This window comes from Pelophylax lessonae (assembly GCF_965119305.1).
Source record: "Pelophylax lessonae genome assembly, chromosome: 1".
Classification (NCBI taxonomy): domain Eukaryota; kingdom Metazoa; phylum Chordata; class Amphibia; order Anura; family Ranidae; genus Pelophylax; species Pelophylax lessonae.
In genome coordinates, this window is record NC_138768.1 from 525,699,829 (window position 1) to 525,718,253 (window position 18,425).

At 42.9% G+C, this 18,425-nt stretch overlaps 1 protein-coding gene across 1 annotated transcript in view; it reads right to left on the minus strand.

Annotated features, from left to right (window-relative positions):
• The window catches only part of IDUA (alpha-L-iduronidase), a 287,436-nt gene that overhangs the window by 3,903 nt on the left and 265,108 nt on the right, over positions 1-18,425 (minus strand). The window contains exons 10-12 of the mRNA XM_082268628.1: positions 5,083-5,204; positions 3,890-4,015; positions 3,192-3,268 (exon numbers count right to left, since the gene is read on the minus strand). Of these exons, the coding sequence (XP_082124754.1) occupies positions 3,192-3,268; positions 3,890-4,015; positions 5,083-5,204 (325 nt within the window). The remainder of the gene's footprint in view (positions 1-3,191; positions 3,269-3,889; positions 4,016-5,082; positions 5,205-18,425) is intronic.

The following is an 18,425-nucleotide window of genomic DNA, read 5'->3' on the forward strand; positions in this document are numbered from 1 at the left end:
CACCTACAAGAATATACCACCCCCTTCCTCAGCAACAATAGACCCCTGGAAGCAACAACAGATCTTCCAGCAGCCAGCAACAATAGACCTCTTCCTCAACAGTAGATCCCTCCCAGAAACAACTGACCCCCCAGCAACATAAGACCCACCCTTAGCAACAATAGATCCCCTGCCAGCAACAACAGATCTCCCCAGCAACAGACCCCCCTGCAATAATAGATTCCCTCCAGTGACATTAGATTCCCAGCAACCAGCATCAACAGACCCTGCAGTCCTGGAGGTGCCGGAAATGCGTTCCCCACGCGTTCCCGCTGAAAAAAAGCCCTGCAAATAATATATCAATAAATAATAAAGTGCTTATAGTGATCTTGTGCTCAAACAAGTGTATTCAATTAAATCCTTCTATATATATTTACAAATAGTGTAAAATCTTCTAAATTAAAAAAAAAAATTTAAAGACGTATATATTAATCAATGGAATAAAATTGATAATGTAATATTCTGATAATAATAATTCATGTAACTCTCTCAATAAAAAAAACTGTTTATGGTGATAATATCTTATTTAAACATTTACAAGTGATGTAAATCCAATACTATTAAAAAGTGCTTACGGTGTTTATACCATGCTACAAAATTATATTCAAGTGATGTTTGTGAAGTAGAAAAGTGCTCTGTGCCAATTTATAAATTGTCCCAATATTTTCTCAATGTAAATAAATCAAATTCATTAATTAAAAATTAAACAAACTAAATAAACATAGGATCCGTATATTGTGTTCAAGTGTCCAGATAACAATAATCCTCTTCAGTGAGTAAAAAGGTACTTCCTTTCACCTATACACCTGGTGCGATAAAGTGATCTTCAATGCTCAACACTTCTAGGTGTGCTAACCGCTCACCTTAATGCCATTAGCAATGAGCCTTTGGAACTATTTGTTAAATCTGCTCTTATATCCTCTCCTCTCCTTGGCTCAAAATATGGGGGGTTATGTTGGTATAATCTTTACAGGATCTGCTCCAGGCTAGTGATCCGCTACCTCCTCGAATATGATCTTCAGGGATCCACCCAAATATTCACATAGTCAGCCAAGGCTCCCCGATTAGAGAGAAGGACGGTCAGCTGTTGTAAACACAGCTGACCGTTGTTCTCTCTGTGATTCTTCTATATAGGATCACAGGTCGCTATGATCATTTCACAAGTCCCTCCCTTATAGTTAGAAAACACTCCCCTAGGCTCACACTTAACCCTTTGATCACTCCTAGGTTAACCCCTTTCCTGCCAGTGTCATTATTACAGTAACAGTGCATATTTTTAAAAATGTCAGTTAGGGGTCTGATCTGTCCGCCACGCTGTCACAGTCCCGCTAAAAATCGCAGATCGCCGCCATTACTAGTAAAAAAAAAAAAATTACGTAAATCTTTCCCCTAGATTGTAGACACGATAACTTTTGCACAAACCAATCATTATATTATTATTATTATTATTGGGGTTTTTTTTTACCAAAAATATGTAGCAGAATACAAATTGGCCAAAAAGGATGAAAAAAATGTATTTTTAATTTTTTTTGGGGGGGGGGGGGAATGTTATAAAGCACAATGTGAAAAATGTTGTTTTTTTCAGAATTGTTTATAGCGCAAAAAATTAAAAATTGCACAGGTGGTCAAATACCACCAAAAGAAAGCTCTTGTGGGAAAAAAAGGACATCAATTTTTTTTAGGGACAGCATCGCACGACCACGCAAGTGTCCGTTAAAGTAACGCAATGCCGAATCACAAAAAATTGCCTGGTCATTAAGGGGGCAAATCCTTCCGGTCCAGAATTGGTTAAAGTTAACGATACACTTTTTGCATGTTAAACCAAGTACCTGGCATACAGTTTTAGCATTTTTTCTTGAGCACCCTAGAAGCCCTGCTCCACAATACAAATACCAACCTAAGGTCTAAAGCTGGCACTTTAGTCTGTCACATGCTGTGTTTTCCTACAGTCACTGAAACCATCTATCACAATCAGTGTTGGGAAAAGGACATCTAGAGCTCAGGGTGAATGTGCCAAACTGTGCCCCTCCTCAGGATGTATAAGCATAAATTATCCCAGTAAAATTCCACCCCCCTGGTGAAATCCCCCCTCCAAGCACAAATCTTTGCCCCTATCCCCTAAACCCCGCAACACAAATGCCTCTCCCCAAAAAGAGTCACCCCTCTTAGCACATATCTTTTATCCCTCAAATTTCCCCTCCAAGTACACATCCTCTCCCCTCCAATCCAAACCCCCCTCCTAGCACAAATACACCCACCAAATGTCCCCTCTTAACACAAATCCCCCCCCCAAAAAAAGGGTCCCCTACTAGCACAATTCTCCTCCCCTTCACTATATCACCTTTTCAAGCACAAACCCCCCAAATCCCCCCTCCTAGCACAAATCCTCTTCCCCACCCCCCTTCCCAACACATATCCACCTAAATCAGCACTCCTAACAATTCTTACCCCCTGCCATCCCCCAAATTGCCCCTCCTAACACAAATCCCCTCCCCCTTAATCCCCCCGCAGCGCCCATCCCCCTTACATGAAATAACAGTGCCCAGGGCAGCTGTCCCTCCTGCCCACCCCTTGTCCCGGCCCTGATCAAGATCATGGGCCAACAGTGCAATGCAGTAGGAGAAAGAGGATCACTCATGATACATTAGAACAAAGCTGAAGGTAAAGCAGGGTATACACACTGAGCTTTTTTTTTTATTCAACCAGTGGGTTGAAAGAAAAAAAAAAAACAGACAGCAGTACACACGTACTGATATTTGTACATGTGTACCCAACTTAAGTGCAGTCATGTGTTTTGTGAAGAGTTTTGATGAGAACATCATCATTGCTTTTCAGAGAATGGAACTCGTGATACCCGTGAACAGTTGGATATGTTTTCCGAAAATCAAAAAGTGCACATTATTAGTGTATCATTTGACTTTCAGGACATAGGACTGCTATCATTTTTTAACACGCAGAATATTGTACTGTGTTAGCCATTGATTAATGTAGAAAATTTAACTACAACTAAAGAGATTGGGTATACAATGTACTAAATTTATTCTAGAACAGTAAAAGAAAGGATTTATTGTAATCGGCTCAAAAGTTAGGCTACTGAGAGTATCAACCTGACTGAAGATAAAATCTGTAAAAAGGTATAACTATATATTTACCTGGATATTACCTGCTCATCACTCCAAACTACCGATACCTGCCTGCTAAAAAGTGGAATGATACGAACATGGGTGACCTTAGGAGAAAAAAGGATAATATTTAAACTTACTTTAACTAGAATGTATTATGAAGATGATTCACTAAATGTGGATAATATATGAACTGCACCATCCTCCATATGCTTCTGACCTTTTATTATGAAGATGGTATGTGCAGTCTTCACTGCCAATATACCATGCACAATTTATATTTAACTGAGCTAGAGGTAGATAGGTAAAAAAGGAACATATAAAATGTGTAATTAGTTGGGGCTGAGCTTGTAGCAAAATATCTATGACAAAATAACTTTATTACAAGTGAATGAGAACACGCATTACATTGCTGTCCAATAGGAAGGAGTAGGCAGTGCAAATGGATATGATGACCATACAGGATATGATTCCAATTTTCCTTATAGAAATACCCAAGATTTTTAGTTAATGGAGAACCCTGCAAAGAAGTTAAAAATGCATGCTGGATGTGCCTACTAACCAGCCCAGCAACAGTCCTACCATTATACAATCATCATACCACCTGAGAGATACACTTGAATAAAATACTTTCACACATGAATATTTATAGCAAAATAGCCAAAATCATATTCTGCTAAATCTCTGTGCTGTTATAAGTTATGCCAATATACAACTTTCCTACTAACCCTTCCAGGTGGAGATTGAGGTTGTTCACATATGTGAATAAGAAGCACAGATGGTACTGGAAGTTTTACTTTCAGAATCATATCACCTTCTTTGGGGAATGTAGTTGGCTCTTCCATGATTGGGTCCTGTAAACAAAAAAAAAAAAAAATAGTATCCAAGTGCTTTACATAAGTTGATGTAAAATAAAAATAAAAAATCATGATGTGATGTGAGAAATATGGGGACTGACATTGCTGTTCTCCATATTTTCACAGACAACAATATGGGTAAAATTCCAATAATCCAAAGACATTCTGGTAAGTTAAATGGCTCCTGTCTAAATTGGCCCTAGTACTACTACTTTTTATATATTATTCATACACACACATACACACACAGTTGAAGGATAAGTCCAGGAAAACCTAATTAACGCTAAACCTGCTCTGTGCCACATTCTAACAATAATATATCTAGCCCTGTAAAGCAAAAATCACTGTACTTACCTACTCTGCAGCCGATCTGGTCCGGTCCCAGCTTCAGCTGTCAGAGGCGGTTCAGCATGGAGGTGGGTGCAGGAGAGGCAACCGACAACGGAAGCCCCATAGTAACTCTATGGGTGACGTCACTTCCCAGGCATTTCACAGCCTTTGTCGGTCCTCTCCTGCACACAGCGTCCGCTGCTCAAGACCGGACCAGATTGGCTACAGAATAGGTAAGTGCAGCGATTTTTGCTTTACAGGGTTAGATAGATTAGGGTTAGAATGTGGCACAGAGCAGGTTTAGCGTTAGTTAGGCTTTGCCTGGACTTATCTTTATAAATAAGTTTATGAAAATAATAAAGTAGAACTATGGGTAAAACCTTTTTCTTCATTTTGGATAGAGTAAGGGAGGGTTATAACCTCTGTAAGGTTTATTTTTGCCATTTTTTTCCCTTCACTTGTCCTATAGCCAAACAGGAAGTGAGAGGAAATCCCTGCAAATTAAGGGAATCTCTTGGGACCCCCAGGCCAAATTTGAGTTTCTTTTTAATTTCACTTTTAATGTTAATGGTAAACAGGACAAATAGTGAGGGCGAATCTCCCTAACAGGGGCAGAGACAGCAATAAAAACTTACAGGTGTTCTAATCCATCTCCCCTCTATCCAAAACAAAAAAACAAAAAAAAATGCATTTAGTTATACTTTAAATACCATTATAGAATAGGATTATCTTACCTCTGAATCCCGTATTTGTTTAAATTCTTTCATAGTTGGGAAGTCTGGACTTCCAACCTTTTGCCATTCCAAAAATGGGTTTGTTAATGCATTATCAATGTAATATGTTACATACAAAAGATCTGAAATGGTAAGAGATACCTTTGGTTTGTATCATAAAGGACATGTGATAAAATTAGCGCAATATATCTTAAATAGTTTTTTATATAATGATTATTAAATTTTAACTGTATTTAGGCAGCATTCATATGTTTTCTTTGTGTCACATATTTTCCTTTCACTATTCAAGGAGAAATAGAACTCAAGGGTCACGGATTTGCACAGAGAATGCATAGGGTCATACCTGAGAAGTAAGGATTCGCAAACTCTTAAAATTACATCTTACATGTCTGCACTATATTCTCACCTCTTGGTAGCCTGTGTGCATTCTGTCAGTGTCCCAGGGTGGGTTCAATGACCTTAATTTTATGAGCTCATTCTTAACATTAAATAGATGAAAGGAATGAATGTGGCACAGTGACGAAGATGAACTATTTTTTCAACATCTAGCAGTCATTTTTTATTTGTTCCAGTGTGGGTTTAAAGGCTCTTAAGCTATACAAAAAGATAGCAACCACCACAATTTATAATTTGCAGTATGGTGCATTTAGAAGGGTTTTGCACATTAAAAACAAACATAAAATTTCCCAGCACAAATACCAACTATAAAGCAAAAAATAATGCAGTCCTGTGGAAAAAAAGTCCAATAATCATATGTAAAAGTCCCAAAATCCAGTGAAGTTAATAGTCCTACAACAATTGTGATAGGTAGGAGATCCTGATGTAAACCCAGTGACACCTCTCAAATACAAATCCTGCTTACCAGATATATATATATATATATATATATATATATATATATATATATATATATATATATATATATATATATACAGTAAAACCTTGGATTGCGAGCATAATTCGTTCCGGAAACATGCTTGTAATCCAAAGCACTCTTATATCAAAGCAAATTTTCCCTTAAGAAATAATGGAAACTCAGATGATTCGTTCCACAACCATTTATTCATAAGTCTTTCAGTTTATAGTCTATATACAAAGATTATAGCAATGTGATAGGTTGTGTCATCATAAAATGTCCATCCACAAATGGTCGCCTCCACAAGGGGATTAGAAGAGAAATCCAGCAAGAGCTACAGTGTATAAAAGAGAAGATAGGCGCCTGTAAGTGTAGCAGTATGGGGACATTTAATGAAGGTACAACATTTAGCAACTCACATGGTTGATGATTAAGAGGCACATTAGTATACAGGCATCCGGGGTAAAGCTGTCCACATAGACCATCTTCTGAACCACTGGCTCGCACTGATGTCAGTCTGCAATTGTGATTGGGAAGACTACCCTGCAGTAGAATGATCTGAAAGTGAGACTTTGAATCGCTCGTGGAGTGCAGCGTGGAAGGGATGATGAAGATGGCAGTGCGGAGGATGGTCTATATGGACAGCTTTACCCCGGATGCCTCCATCCTTAGATGTGCCTGTTTTAATCATCAACCATTTGAGCTGCTAAATATTGAGCCTTCATTAAATGTAACAATATTGCTACACTTAGAGGCGCCTCTCTTCTCTTTTATACCCAGTTGTGACATGACGCTACTTGTATATCAAGACATCGCTTGTATATCAAGTCAAAATTTATTTTAAAAATGTGCTTGTCTTGCAAAGCGCTCTCAAACCAAGTTACTCTCAAACCAAGGTTTTACTGTATATATATATATATATATATATACTTTGTATATACTGGCTTACCAGCCACAATGGTAAGAGAAGGTCAAAGTCCAGCAAAATCGTAACATTAAAAATAAAAGATTGCCAACATAGCGTGATACTGTATAAACTAGAAATGTATTACAATTGTGCACTCACATTTTCAGCATAAATACAGGCATTGATTGTCGATTCAAACGCTAAAATCCTCGATATACAAAAGTTAAAATGGCCGACTCGCGCATGCGTAATGGTGTGCGTACATCCCGCCCTACCGAATTCGTCACATAAAAACATCATCAGATGCCTTCATCAGGTAAATTTCTAGTTTATACGGTATCATGCTAAATTGGCAATCTTTTATTTTTTTGATCAAATATTTTTTATTTAAAGGGTTTTTTAGGTTTTACAAAAACACACACATTAAAAAAAAAAAAAATAAAAAAAATAAAAAAAAAAAAAAACACATAAACATTAAAAAAAAAAAAAAATAGCACAATGGACAGCAGCATCACAATCCTGAGCACTTCTAACATACAACTCTCTTTAAAGTAAATGAAGAGAAGTTTCTGCATAACCAAAACATGTCTATTGCGCTATTCTCATTAGCCTTGTACTATATGGTATGCTGTGTCTTGCAGAAATTTCCATAATACGCAGTAAAAATCATTATAGTAAATATTAAGTTGCATGTTTTATACCGCAACAATAATATTGTCACTGTCCCTACACAAACTAACATTGTGCCTGCCTGCAATTATATCCACTCCTATCATCCCTTACACCATCAAGGAGTCAAAAGGCTATACTTATTTTTGGGATTTGGATTAGAAAGCTAGAATCAGCCATATTTTGATATCTTCTCATTGGAAAATCCATAAAGATATTAAAGTCAGGGGAGCTAAGCCAGGGGTTTTCAACCATGGTCCCACAACTTCTCAAACCTACAAGGAGTGCCTCTTTGTTGATAGAGATGGTGTTCTTTTAGGAGTGTAGAATTAACTTGTAACCGCCACTCCTCCAACGTGGGAGGGAGAGGGGACAGCCATTTAGATGCAATGCATTTACATGCCAGAAATAGCAGTCATGAAAGAGGGATTCTAACAGTAGGTATAAATACTTCCTCGTCTAAGAACCCCAATATACACATCAAAGGATCAATTATCCAATTAACTTGAAATGCCCTTTTAATAGTATCAACAATCATTTGCCAGTAACAGACAAGCTTAGGCAGCGCCAAAGCAAATGTATCAGATCTGCTTAGGTTCCGCAACAGCGTGGGCAGTAGGAGTCCTCCCCTCAGTTCCAACTATGACGTTGTATGGGTGGGTGTTCTATATAATCAATGGGTTACAAAAAGTTGGGACAGCCTCTGCGTTGGTGAAAGGGATACCCTTTGAACCTGTTCCTGTATCGCCTGCCATGTCTCACCATTTATGTCTCAGATGTCTTTTTCTCAACCTCTCCTACCAGGTATTTGAATGTTAGCCAGGAATTTACCAGCAACATCCTGTAGAGGGATGAAATAAGGCCCTTCTTATCTTCTTCATTAGTCAAGAAATCAATAAATGGGGTAGAGATAAACCCCATATTGGTTTTCCTAGCTTGCATTGATAGAGCATGTCGCAACTGGAGGCATTGGAAAAATCTGCAATGATAAATATGAAATTCCTCTTGCAAATCCTGGTAGGATTTAAATTGGCCTTGTATAAATAGCTGGTGTATAAATCGTACCCCCTTACAGTACCAATGGTCAAACCCAGAAAGCTTGCTCAATTCCACAAACCGTTCCCCCAACCATATAGGAGAGTAAGAGGAAACGCCATGATAGCTCATTATCTGTTTCAAGGTTTCCCACACCTTATTCCTCAATTTCAGAGAAGGGTATTTTGATGGATCGCCAAACCCATCTGCTTCCAACTGACCCAGGAGATGATATTTCGGCTCATGGGGAAGTAAAATGGCTTGATTGAAGTCATATGGTCAGGAATTCCCCACGCTGCTAGGTGTTGTAATTGTGCAGCGAGGAAATATAGTTTCGTATGAGGTACTGCTAGGTCCCCTCCATCTTTTGGTAACTGTAAAATGGATAAGCAGATTCTGGGGTTTCTACCCTTCCATATGAAAATGCGAAAAAGGGAATTTAATGCTTTTAAAACAACTATTGGGGATCCGTACAGGGCTGTTATGTAAAATATACAACAATTGTGGAACCCAGATCATTTTAATGAGGTTCGTACGGCCCACCACAGGTAAGGCCAAGACTTTATTTTTCATTATAAACCTAGTCAAAAGGGGCTGTAGATCATATTTTAAATAATCTTCTACCTTTGCGTAAACCCAAACCCCAAGGTATTTAAACAAATCCACTACTTTTTTTTTTGTGCGCATTGAGGTAACAATACTTGCTGGGAATGTATGTGCCTGGGGACAGACTTATCCCAGATAATCACAAAACCCGATAGGGATCCAAATGTTTTAATAATTGACATGAGAGATGACAATGAGTCCCTACTGTCCCCTAGGAATATCAAGGCATCATCTGCGTATAAGAATATTTTGTCTTCTTGCTCACCCAGAAATGGAGCCCGACTGCTGAATGGCTGCTGCAAGTGGCTCAATCACCAGAGTGAAGAGAAAAGGGTGTATCAGGATCGTGCTCCCGCTGGTTGTCAATCCAAAGCAGGATCCCCCACCACATTGAAATCCCCATCATCAGGAAAGGGACTCCAGGGTGATCAGTCAACAAGTGGGCCACAACCCTGAGCACCTCACTGCTATATGGGGGAGGTATATATACATTACCCAGAAAGACAAATTATCAATGGCAAAATGGAAAATATATCTACCCGCAGAATCTATAAATGACTGCTGATAGGTAAAGTTCTCTTTAGACGATTTTAAAACACTAAGACCCCTTGCATAGTTAGAAAACACAGAATGGAATTGCAATGGGTACAATCAGGTATTTAATGGATGAGGGGTATCAGTGGTGAGATCTGTCTCCTGCAGGCAAACAACCATGGAACCATAAAGGGATAATGATGTACTGTAAATATTGCCCTTTTATTCATTGAGTCATTAGTTCCTCAGATATTCCAGGACACAAAAGTTACTCCAGTAGACATAAGTAGATAAAAAAACAAAGAACTAGCTGAATAAGTCCTGGGAAAGAGAAACATTTATAATGAATGGGTAGGTCCTGTAGTAGAACTGTAGAGAACAGGAGCATGGAGCATCCATTCCAGCGTCTATCTAGGCAGGTACTCTTGGGAGTCAACTTGCAGGCCCAGGCACAATGAGTGCACAAAAATAAAAACAAAAAAAACTCCAAGAAAAAACTCCAACAAAGAAAAAAAAAGCGTTGAACATTTCCGCAGGAACTTCCTTGGGGAGAAAATTATATCACCAAAGCCGAGATGTGAGTCAGCTGGTGAACTCGCAACCATAAGTGGAGTAAACCTCCTTGTAATAAAAAAAAAAGAAAAAAAAATGCAGATTACATACAGTATAAGTGCCTATTGCTGATAATGTTGAAAACATCTATACAACAAGGAATGAAAGAAGGTGACTTCAAGATGGAGAGCGTAAGTGGGAGAAGTGCTGCTCATTCCTATCCTGCCCTTGTTGCGCCAGTTTAGGAGTTACAAAGAAATGTGCCTCTCCTTGTGCCACCACGCGCAATTTTCCAGGGAACAGCATCGCGTAAAGAATGAGAACGACGCAAAGCATGCATTTAACATCATTATACTGTGCCCACAATCTTTGCCCTTCTGCTGAAATGTCCGGGAAGAAAGAAACTTTGGAACCATTCATTTCAACCACACCTTTTGTGCGGGCCATGGAGAGAATATTGTCGCAATCTTTATAGTGTAGAAGTTTGAGGCAAAACAGACAAGATGGTTGCCAGGCGGAAGAGGGCGGGTTGGAATGCGATGTGCTCTTCCTACTGCAAAGAAGAGTGTGAAATTGTGTTTGTCAAATGTTTCTAGCGCCCATTTTTCAATAAAGGCAACCGGGTCTCTTCCTTTATTTTCAATTTTCAATATTCTCAATACGAGTAGCGTGGGTTTGAACAGCAATGTTATTAGCTTTAATATCGCATTTGGCAGAGGCCATCTCTTACAAAGAGCTAATTCTGCCTTCAAGTGCCGTCGTGCGCCCCCGCCCCTTCTGCATGTCGTGGCGGATAAGCCCCACCTCCTCATGCAATTGTTGAAATTGGTTAATAAGTGCTGTCATAGCAGTGTTGCCACACTGTACTGCTTGTAGTACATCTTTCAAGGTAGGCTCAGGAGAAGAATCCTTTAATATTGATGGAGTATGTATAGCCCAATCTCCCTCCTGCTCCTCAGACAACATATTCCTCTCCTCTCCCCCTGTAATGAACTGTGCAGCAGTGGATGGCTCACCAGAAATCAGCCCAATAGATGAGGATCCTTCAGCTTCCACCAGAGTGGTCTTCAGTGACTCCTGCAGCTCTCCAGCGGGCACATGGGTATACGTTTCCAGTCTTGCAGCCGCATCTCTGCTCCTGTTTATTGGTGTGCGGGGAGGGAGCAGGCCAGCGCCATCTTGGAAGGCTCGGTCTGATGCCCCAGCCTTTCCTCTATTCTTCTGTGTCATTGTTCTGGTTACTGGGCAGTGAAGCAGTGTGGACCAGAGGGTGCACTGACACTATAGCCAGGTGAGGGGAGAGGTATTGCCCACTGAGTATGTTTCTGGAGCAGATAATAGGCAGATATCTGGCAGCAGGTCCCAGGCTAGCACTCGCTCACATTTGAAGCTTGGCCGCGCCCCTCGCAATATTTTTATTTTTAATATTACAATTTCCTGGATTTGATCACACACCGCATGTAATTACTTCCTGGTTTTATCTGATGTTGACCTTCTCTTAACACAGTGGCTGGTGAGCCGGTATACACACAGGCGTTTGTTGACCACTCTAACAGGGGGTCACACAAGATCTGGTAAGAAGGAATTGTGTTAGAGGTGTCACGGGGTCTACATCAGGATCTCCAACCTATCACAATGGTTGTGGGACTATCATCTTCACTGGATTTTGTGACTTTTACATATGATTATTGGGCAATTTGTTTCCACAGTGCTGTACTATTTTTTGATTTATATTTGTTCTGTTTTTGTATCATGAACACAGTGTTCAGCAGTTTTTTGAGTTTTATGCTGGTGCAGATTTGTTTTTGTTTTTGATTCATATACACTTACCAACTAGCCTGAAAAAAAAAAAAAAAATGTTTTAGCCTGTCTAACAACTCATACTAAAAACAGAGGGTTTAGTTGCATACATATTAAAATATATGTGGAAGAAGCAGTACCTCGCCAAGGCATACTGTGGTCCTAACTCTATATTTAGAAATCTCCATATTGGAGCATATATAGTAGTAGATAAATTAAGGGCAGGTATGCTTAAAGTGAACCCACTCTTCCTTAAAGGCACAGGGACACATTAGACACCTAGCAAAAGCACAATTGCAGCTGAAGGCATCCATTGGGTCCCCAAAGCCAAATCCAGCACACCAGTGCACCAGTGCACAAAACAAGGTCCATAAAAACATGGATAAGTGAGTTTGGGGTGGAAGAATTTGACTGGCCTGCACAGAGTCCTGACCTAAACCCGATAGAACACCTTTGGGATGAATTGGAGTGGAGACTGCGAGCCAGGTCTTCTCATGCAACATCAGTGCCTGACCTCACAAATGTGCTTCTGGAAGAATGGTCAAACATTCCCATAGACACACTCCTAAACCTTGTGGACAGTCATCCCAGAAGAGTTGAAGCTGTTATAGCTGCAAAAGGTGGGCCAACTCAATATTAAACCCTACAGACTAAGACTAGGATGCTATTAAAGTTCATGAGCGTGTAAAAGCAGGCGTTCCAATCCCTTTGACAAGATAGTGCAAGGACCTTCATCTTGTATCACTGACTGTCATGTTTCAGACTGTAATTTTTGAGGATATGCTTTATGGCTTACTCAAACTCATAAAAAATATCAACAGTTCTTCAATCAGAAGCAGATTTCCAACCAAACGTAATTTTATATAACTGTGAGTGAATATAGGCAGGGGTAGAACTATAGCCATGTGGCTGCCAAGAGGTCTAGAGGCAGAAGAGGCCTGGGTATATTGTGTTGCTCAAAGGCATCTCTAGGCCACCTGGATTGGACCTGTAAGTGCCATGAAACATTTTACACCTCCACATTAAAGTGTGAACCCGTTCCTCAGTACACCTTCTAGGTAATGCCCATTAGGGCGTTGTGATATAAGCGACAATTCTTTCTCTTAAAAATTTGCTTTCCTGACAGACTCCATGGCAGCATACGTATCGGGTTTTGTCCCGCCTCCAAACCTACCCTATAGGACATCCACTCCCATAAATCTTTGCACCTGTTCAGCACACGTGTTCCTTTTTTGTCCTCCTAATGGATTACCTGTATCCTACCTGACAGATCCCAGGAGATGGATGACTCTGCCTATCAGGCATTGAGTGCTCCAATAAGACCCAGCTGTTGCGGAGTATGGAGTGGGGTGAAGAATTCCTGTGTGCAGCACTGGCCAAAAAACCCAGCTGCTGCGGATGGCCTGTACCCCAAATGTGAAGCCCGGTGTTTGGTGAATCCCATCCATCCCTGGTGGCTAGCGGTTCATTGGTGGTCAGTGAGTACCCCTTCCTCTGTTCATTTTATCTCCATGACAGCTTAATTTGTATTTTATATCGTGCTCAGTGCTTTTCTTACCTCTGATTCATGTTTTCCCTGGTGGCTAGCACTCACTTCCTGACCGGCCGCCGGATTCTGGCTACTGCGCATGCGCGAGCGCCTCGGGTATGAGGCTTGGTTCTTGGGCACGCGCAGTAGCGGTGCGGCGCATGCGCAGTAGGGTTTTTCGACGCCGCTTGATGACATATTTAAAAACCCTTAAGATGTCAGCAGAGTGTGTAGAATACACACTCTGCTATAGGAAGACGGTGTATACTGCTCCTGATACGTTTTGAGTGATCTCTGCCTGCTGCATTGACTGCTACTCTGCACTGAAGCCCACCCAGGTTTCCTGGTGAGTACTTTGACCCCAGGATTTTGGGAGTTTTCTCCCCCCCCCCCTCTCTTCTTCCTTCTCTGATCCCGTTGTCCGGCTCATCCCTGCAGGTCAGCGCCAGAATGGAAGCCTCTCCGCCCTCCGGTGGTCAGCCCACCCTTAACAGGTATGCAAGGCTTGGGGTGCATAGAGAGGGGGGATTAGGGCATTATTTATGTCCCTGGCTCCCTGTTTGTTTTGCTCTGTTCCTTTGTTTTACAGCCCTCCTAGGTCGGATGTTCGGCACTCCGCACGCAGGAATAAGCATCGTTCGAGATCTCACCGCCGGCATTCCTCCTCGAGATCTGCTCTGAGGTCCCCATCAAGCTCCCAGCATCATTGGAAAGCGTCTACCTCAGCTGGCCCTTCGTGACACCCAGACAGAGTGGGTTGTTGGGGTTGTGGCGCACGTGTCCCCGAAGATAAGTCGATGTGCGACAAGTGTTTCTCCCAGGCTGCGGGAGAGAGGGACAATTCAGATCAATGACTGGAGGCCCTAGTGAAGAGGGTCATCAAGGATTCCCTGGCGGAATTGGGAGTTGGTCAGGCGCAGAGCCCAGAGGTGACTCTTCCAAGCCCTCCCCCTGGAAGAGCACAGTCTAGGGAGGATCCTGAAACCTCTCAGCCAAGTCACCGGTCAGCCTACCTGTCAGATAGTGACTCAGAGGTGGAGGACCCTTGCTTGGGATTCGAGTATGCTCTCGCACCCTCCCTGGTGAGAGCGGTAAGAGAGAACCTGAATTTGGAAGATCCGGCCATTTCTCTGCCAAAACAGAAGAAATTCTTCAAACAGCTCTGTAAAGAGCGACTTAACTTCCTCTTTCTAGGAGAATTGGGGGATATTATTATGGAGGAATGCAGTAAAGTGCAAAGGAAGAACTCCATGCTTTCTAAAATGTCCCGGCTGTATCCTTTCAAGGAGGAAGATAGAAAACATCTAGAATCTCCTCCCTTGGTGGACGCCGCAGTCATGAGGCTGGTCAAACATGTGACCCTTCCACTAGAAGATACAGCCTCCTTCAAAGATCCTCTAGATAGAAGAATGGATTCTGATCTTAAGAGAATCTACCTGACAGAAGGAATGGCTTGCAAACCAGCACTGGGCTTGGCCGCAATGTCCAAAGCGATGGAGTTATGGTCTGACTCAGTGGATGAGTCCTTTCGGAATGAGTCTGAGGAGGCGGCCAGAAGTTCTCCTATTCAGGAACTTAGGATGGCTTTGTCTTTTCTGGGGGAGGCATCTATTGACCTTATCCGTCTGTTGGCCAGGGTTATGTTGTCCTCAGTGATGGCCAAGAGGGCCCTTTGGCTCCGCCCATGGGTTGCGGACCCAGCTTCCAAGCAGGTCTGGTGCCGTATTCCCTTTGAGGCTCCTCCCTCTTTGGGAATAAGTTGGATGAGGCTATAACCCGGGCTACAGGCGGCAAGTCTGGTTTTCTCCCTCAGAATCGACGCCCTCTCAATCCGAAGAAGGGGCAGCCCAGGAGATATGTTCCAGATCGTGCTAGGGGAGCAAGCACCTATAGACCTGGCAGAGAGTTTGGTCGTAATTGGAGATCAAGGCAAACCTCCTCTCGGAAGCCCTCAAAGAGTGTCCCTTCTGGTGACCGTGATGTGACCAAGTCCTTTTGAGATTGGGCCTGCTCAGACATGTCGGGTGGGGGCTTGGTTGCTACACTTCCGGTATGTCTGGGTGGCCTCAATCCGGGACCCCTGGACTGTCGGGACAGTCTCATGCGGGCACAAGTGGGCTTTCACCGAAGCACCAAGACCAAGACTCCTTCCTACCTCCCTGCCACCCTCAGGAGAGAAGCGCCAGGTACTATTTTCTTACATAGAGTCTCTGGTGTCTCAAGGGGTTGTCATCTCCGTTCCAGAACCAGAGCGCCGCCAAGGAATCTACTCCCCTCTTTTCTTGGTACAAAAGAAAAATGGATCGTGGAGACCAGTCATCGATCTTACCTTCCTAAATCGATTTATCAGAAAGGAAAGGTTCAAGATGGAAACTCTTCTTTCTATTCAACAGGTGGTCCAACCAGCAGACTGGATGGTGTCTATAGACTTAAAGGACGCATACTTTCATGTCCCTGTTGCAGAAGATTTCCAGAGATATCTCCGGTTTTCCATCGACCAATTGCACCTACATTTCACTTGTCTCCCCTACGGGCTTTCCACATCTCCACGAACCTTTTGAAAAGTTTTGCTGGCTGTGGTAGCTCTGTTGAGAACAAAGGGCATTCGTCTTCATCACTATTTGGACAACCTTCTTCTCTTGTCCCAAGACAGAACTCTGACAGACTCAACTGTTGGTGCATCTGGACCAAGTCGTGTCCACCCTTCAAATGTTCGGTTGGCTGCTAAATTTGGAGAAGAGCCATCTAATTCCCACCCAGTCCCTCATCTACCTAGGGGCCTTGTTCAATACAGTGACAGTGACTGTGTCTCTTCCAGAGGAGAAAGTTGCAGTGGTCCGGGACAGAATTCTCCATGCCCTCTCATCTACTCACCTCCAAGCTTGAGAATCATCGGGACCATGGTAGCTGTGGCTCCCATGGTAAAATGGGCTCTATGGAGAATGAGACCCTTCCAGAAAGGCATTCTTCAACAGTGGGACACCTGGCATCTGGATCAGTCCATCTTCCTGACCCCGGGCATGAGGGCGAGTCTTCCGTGGGGGCTAAATCGGGAACACCTTCTGAAATGCCATTCTCTTGTGCCAACCTCATGGGCCGTGGTGACCTCGGACTCCAGCAGCATAGGATGGGGGGCCCATTGCCTCTCGGAAGTGGCTCAGGGAAAATGGAACTTTTCCTCTCTGGGAATAGTTTCCAACATTCTGGAATTTCGGGGCAGCTCTTCGAGCTCTGCAAGCATTCCTTCACTTGACGAATGGGCTTCCAGTGATTCTCAGACTGGACAACACCCCAGTAGTCGCATATATAGGGAAGCAAAGTGGGACACGCAGTTGGTCCTTGATGCGAGAGGTGGAACCGATTATGGCCTGGGCACAGAAGAACTTGTCTGACCTGTCGGCAGTGTATGTTCCGGGCGTCCAAAAAGTCCAAGCCGATTTTCTATCTAGTGTGCAGTTGGACAACAACGAGTGGTCTCTCCACGAAGATGTCTTAGAGTGGATCCTGATTCTGGGTTTCTCCCCAGAGGTCGACCTCTTTGCCTGCCCTCACAATCGCAAGTTGCAGAACTACTATGCGAGGTTCAGGCATCCCCAAGCTCTCGGGGTAGATGCCCTCACGGATCGGTGGAGGTTCCACAGGGCATATGCCTTACCTCCAGTTCCAATAATCCTACAGTTCCTCCGGAGACTCAGGTCAGAAGCAGTGGAAGTAGTGGCGGTTATACCGTTCTGACCCAACGGGCCTTGGTTCTCTCTTCTAACACTCCTGAGTGTTCAGGATCCGATCCCACTGCCCCTCAGGCAAGATCTGCTATCACAAGGCGCCATACTGCATCCTTGTCCAGCCCGGCTGCACCTGAAGGCTTGGCTATTGAGAGGGGAAGGTTACAGGCCTTAGGGTGCCCTGAAGAGGCTATTTCTACACTTCTGAGTGCTAGACGGAGTTTAACCAACAGGATGTATGAAAGGATCTGATCGAGATTCTCCTCACATCTGGCCGCCAGGTCCAACCCTCATTCATCCATCAAGATCCAGGATGTGTTGAGCTTTCTGCAGTCTGGTCTAGATCTTCCACTCTCGGTGAGTTCTCTTAGAGTCCAGGTTTCGGCTATTTCAGCTTTTACTGGCATCTCTTGGGCTAGCCATACTCTGGTCTGGCAATTTTTCAAGAGGGCAGTAAGACTCAGGCCCCAGAAGAAGCCAAGATTCCCCAAGTGGGATCTCCCTTTAGTTCTGGATTTTTTGTCACAGCGTATCCATGATGCAGATGAACCTCTTACCATCAGGGAATTGACATTGGTGACCGTTTTCTTGGTAGCCATTACATCCGCGAAGAGAGTCTCTGAAATCAGAGCCATAGGGGCGCAGGAGCCCTTCCTAACCTTTTTTCCAGACAGGGTAGTCTTAATCCCTATGTTGGAAGCAAGACCAAAGGTTACCTCTGTCTTTCACGAGAATGTGGAGATAGTCTTGCCTACCTTTAGGCAAGAAGAGGGCTCTTCTGTCCATCCGCTGGATGTTGGAAGTTGCCTCAAGCAGTATCTGGAAGCTACGGTTCCCTTCCGGCAGTCAGAACATTTGTTTGTCACCTTCAGTGGAAAGAACAAGGGTCTTCAGGCTTCTTCAACGTCTATTTCTTCTTGGATCATCCAAGCTATCCAATGGGCTTACAGGACTAAGGGCTTGACTCCTCCAGTGGCAGTTACGGTTCACTCAACTCAGAGTGTTTCCACTTCCTGGGCAGTTTCCAGACATGTTACACCTGAAGTAAATTGTAGAGCAGCATCCTGTTCCTCTATAAATACCTTTTTGTCTCACTATTGTGTTGAGCCGGCGGCTCTTTCTTCTGTTAAT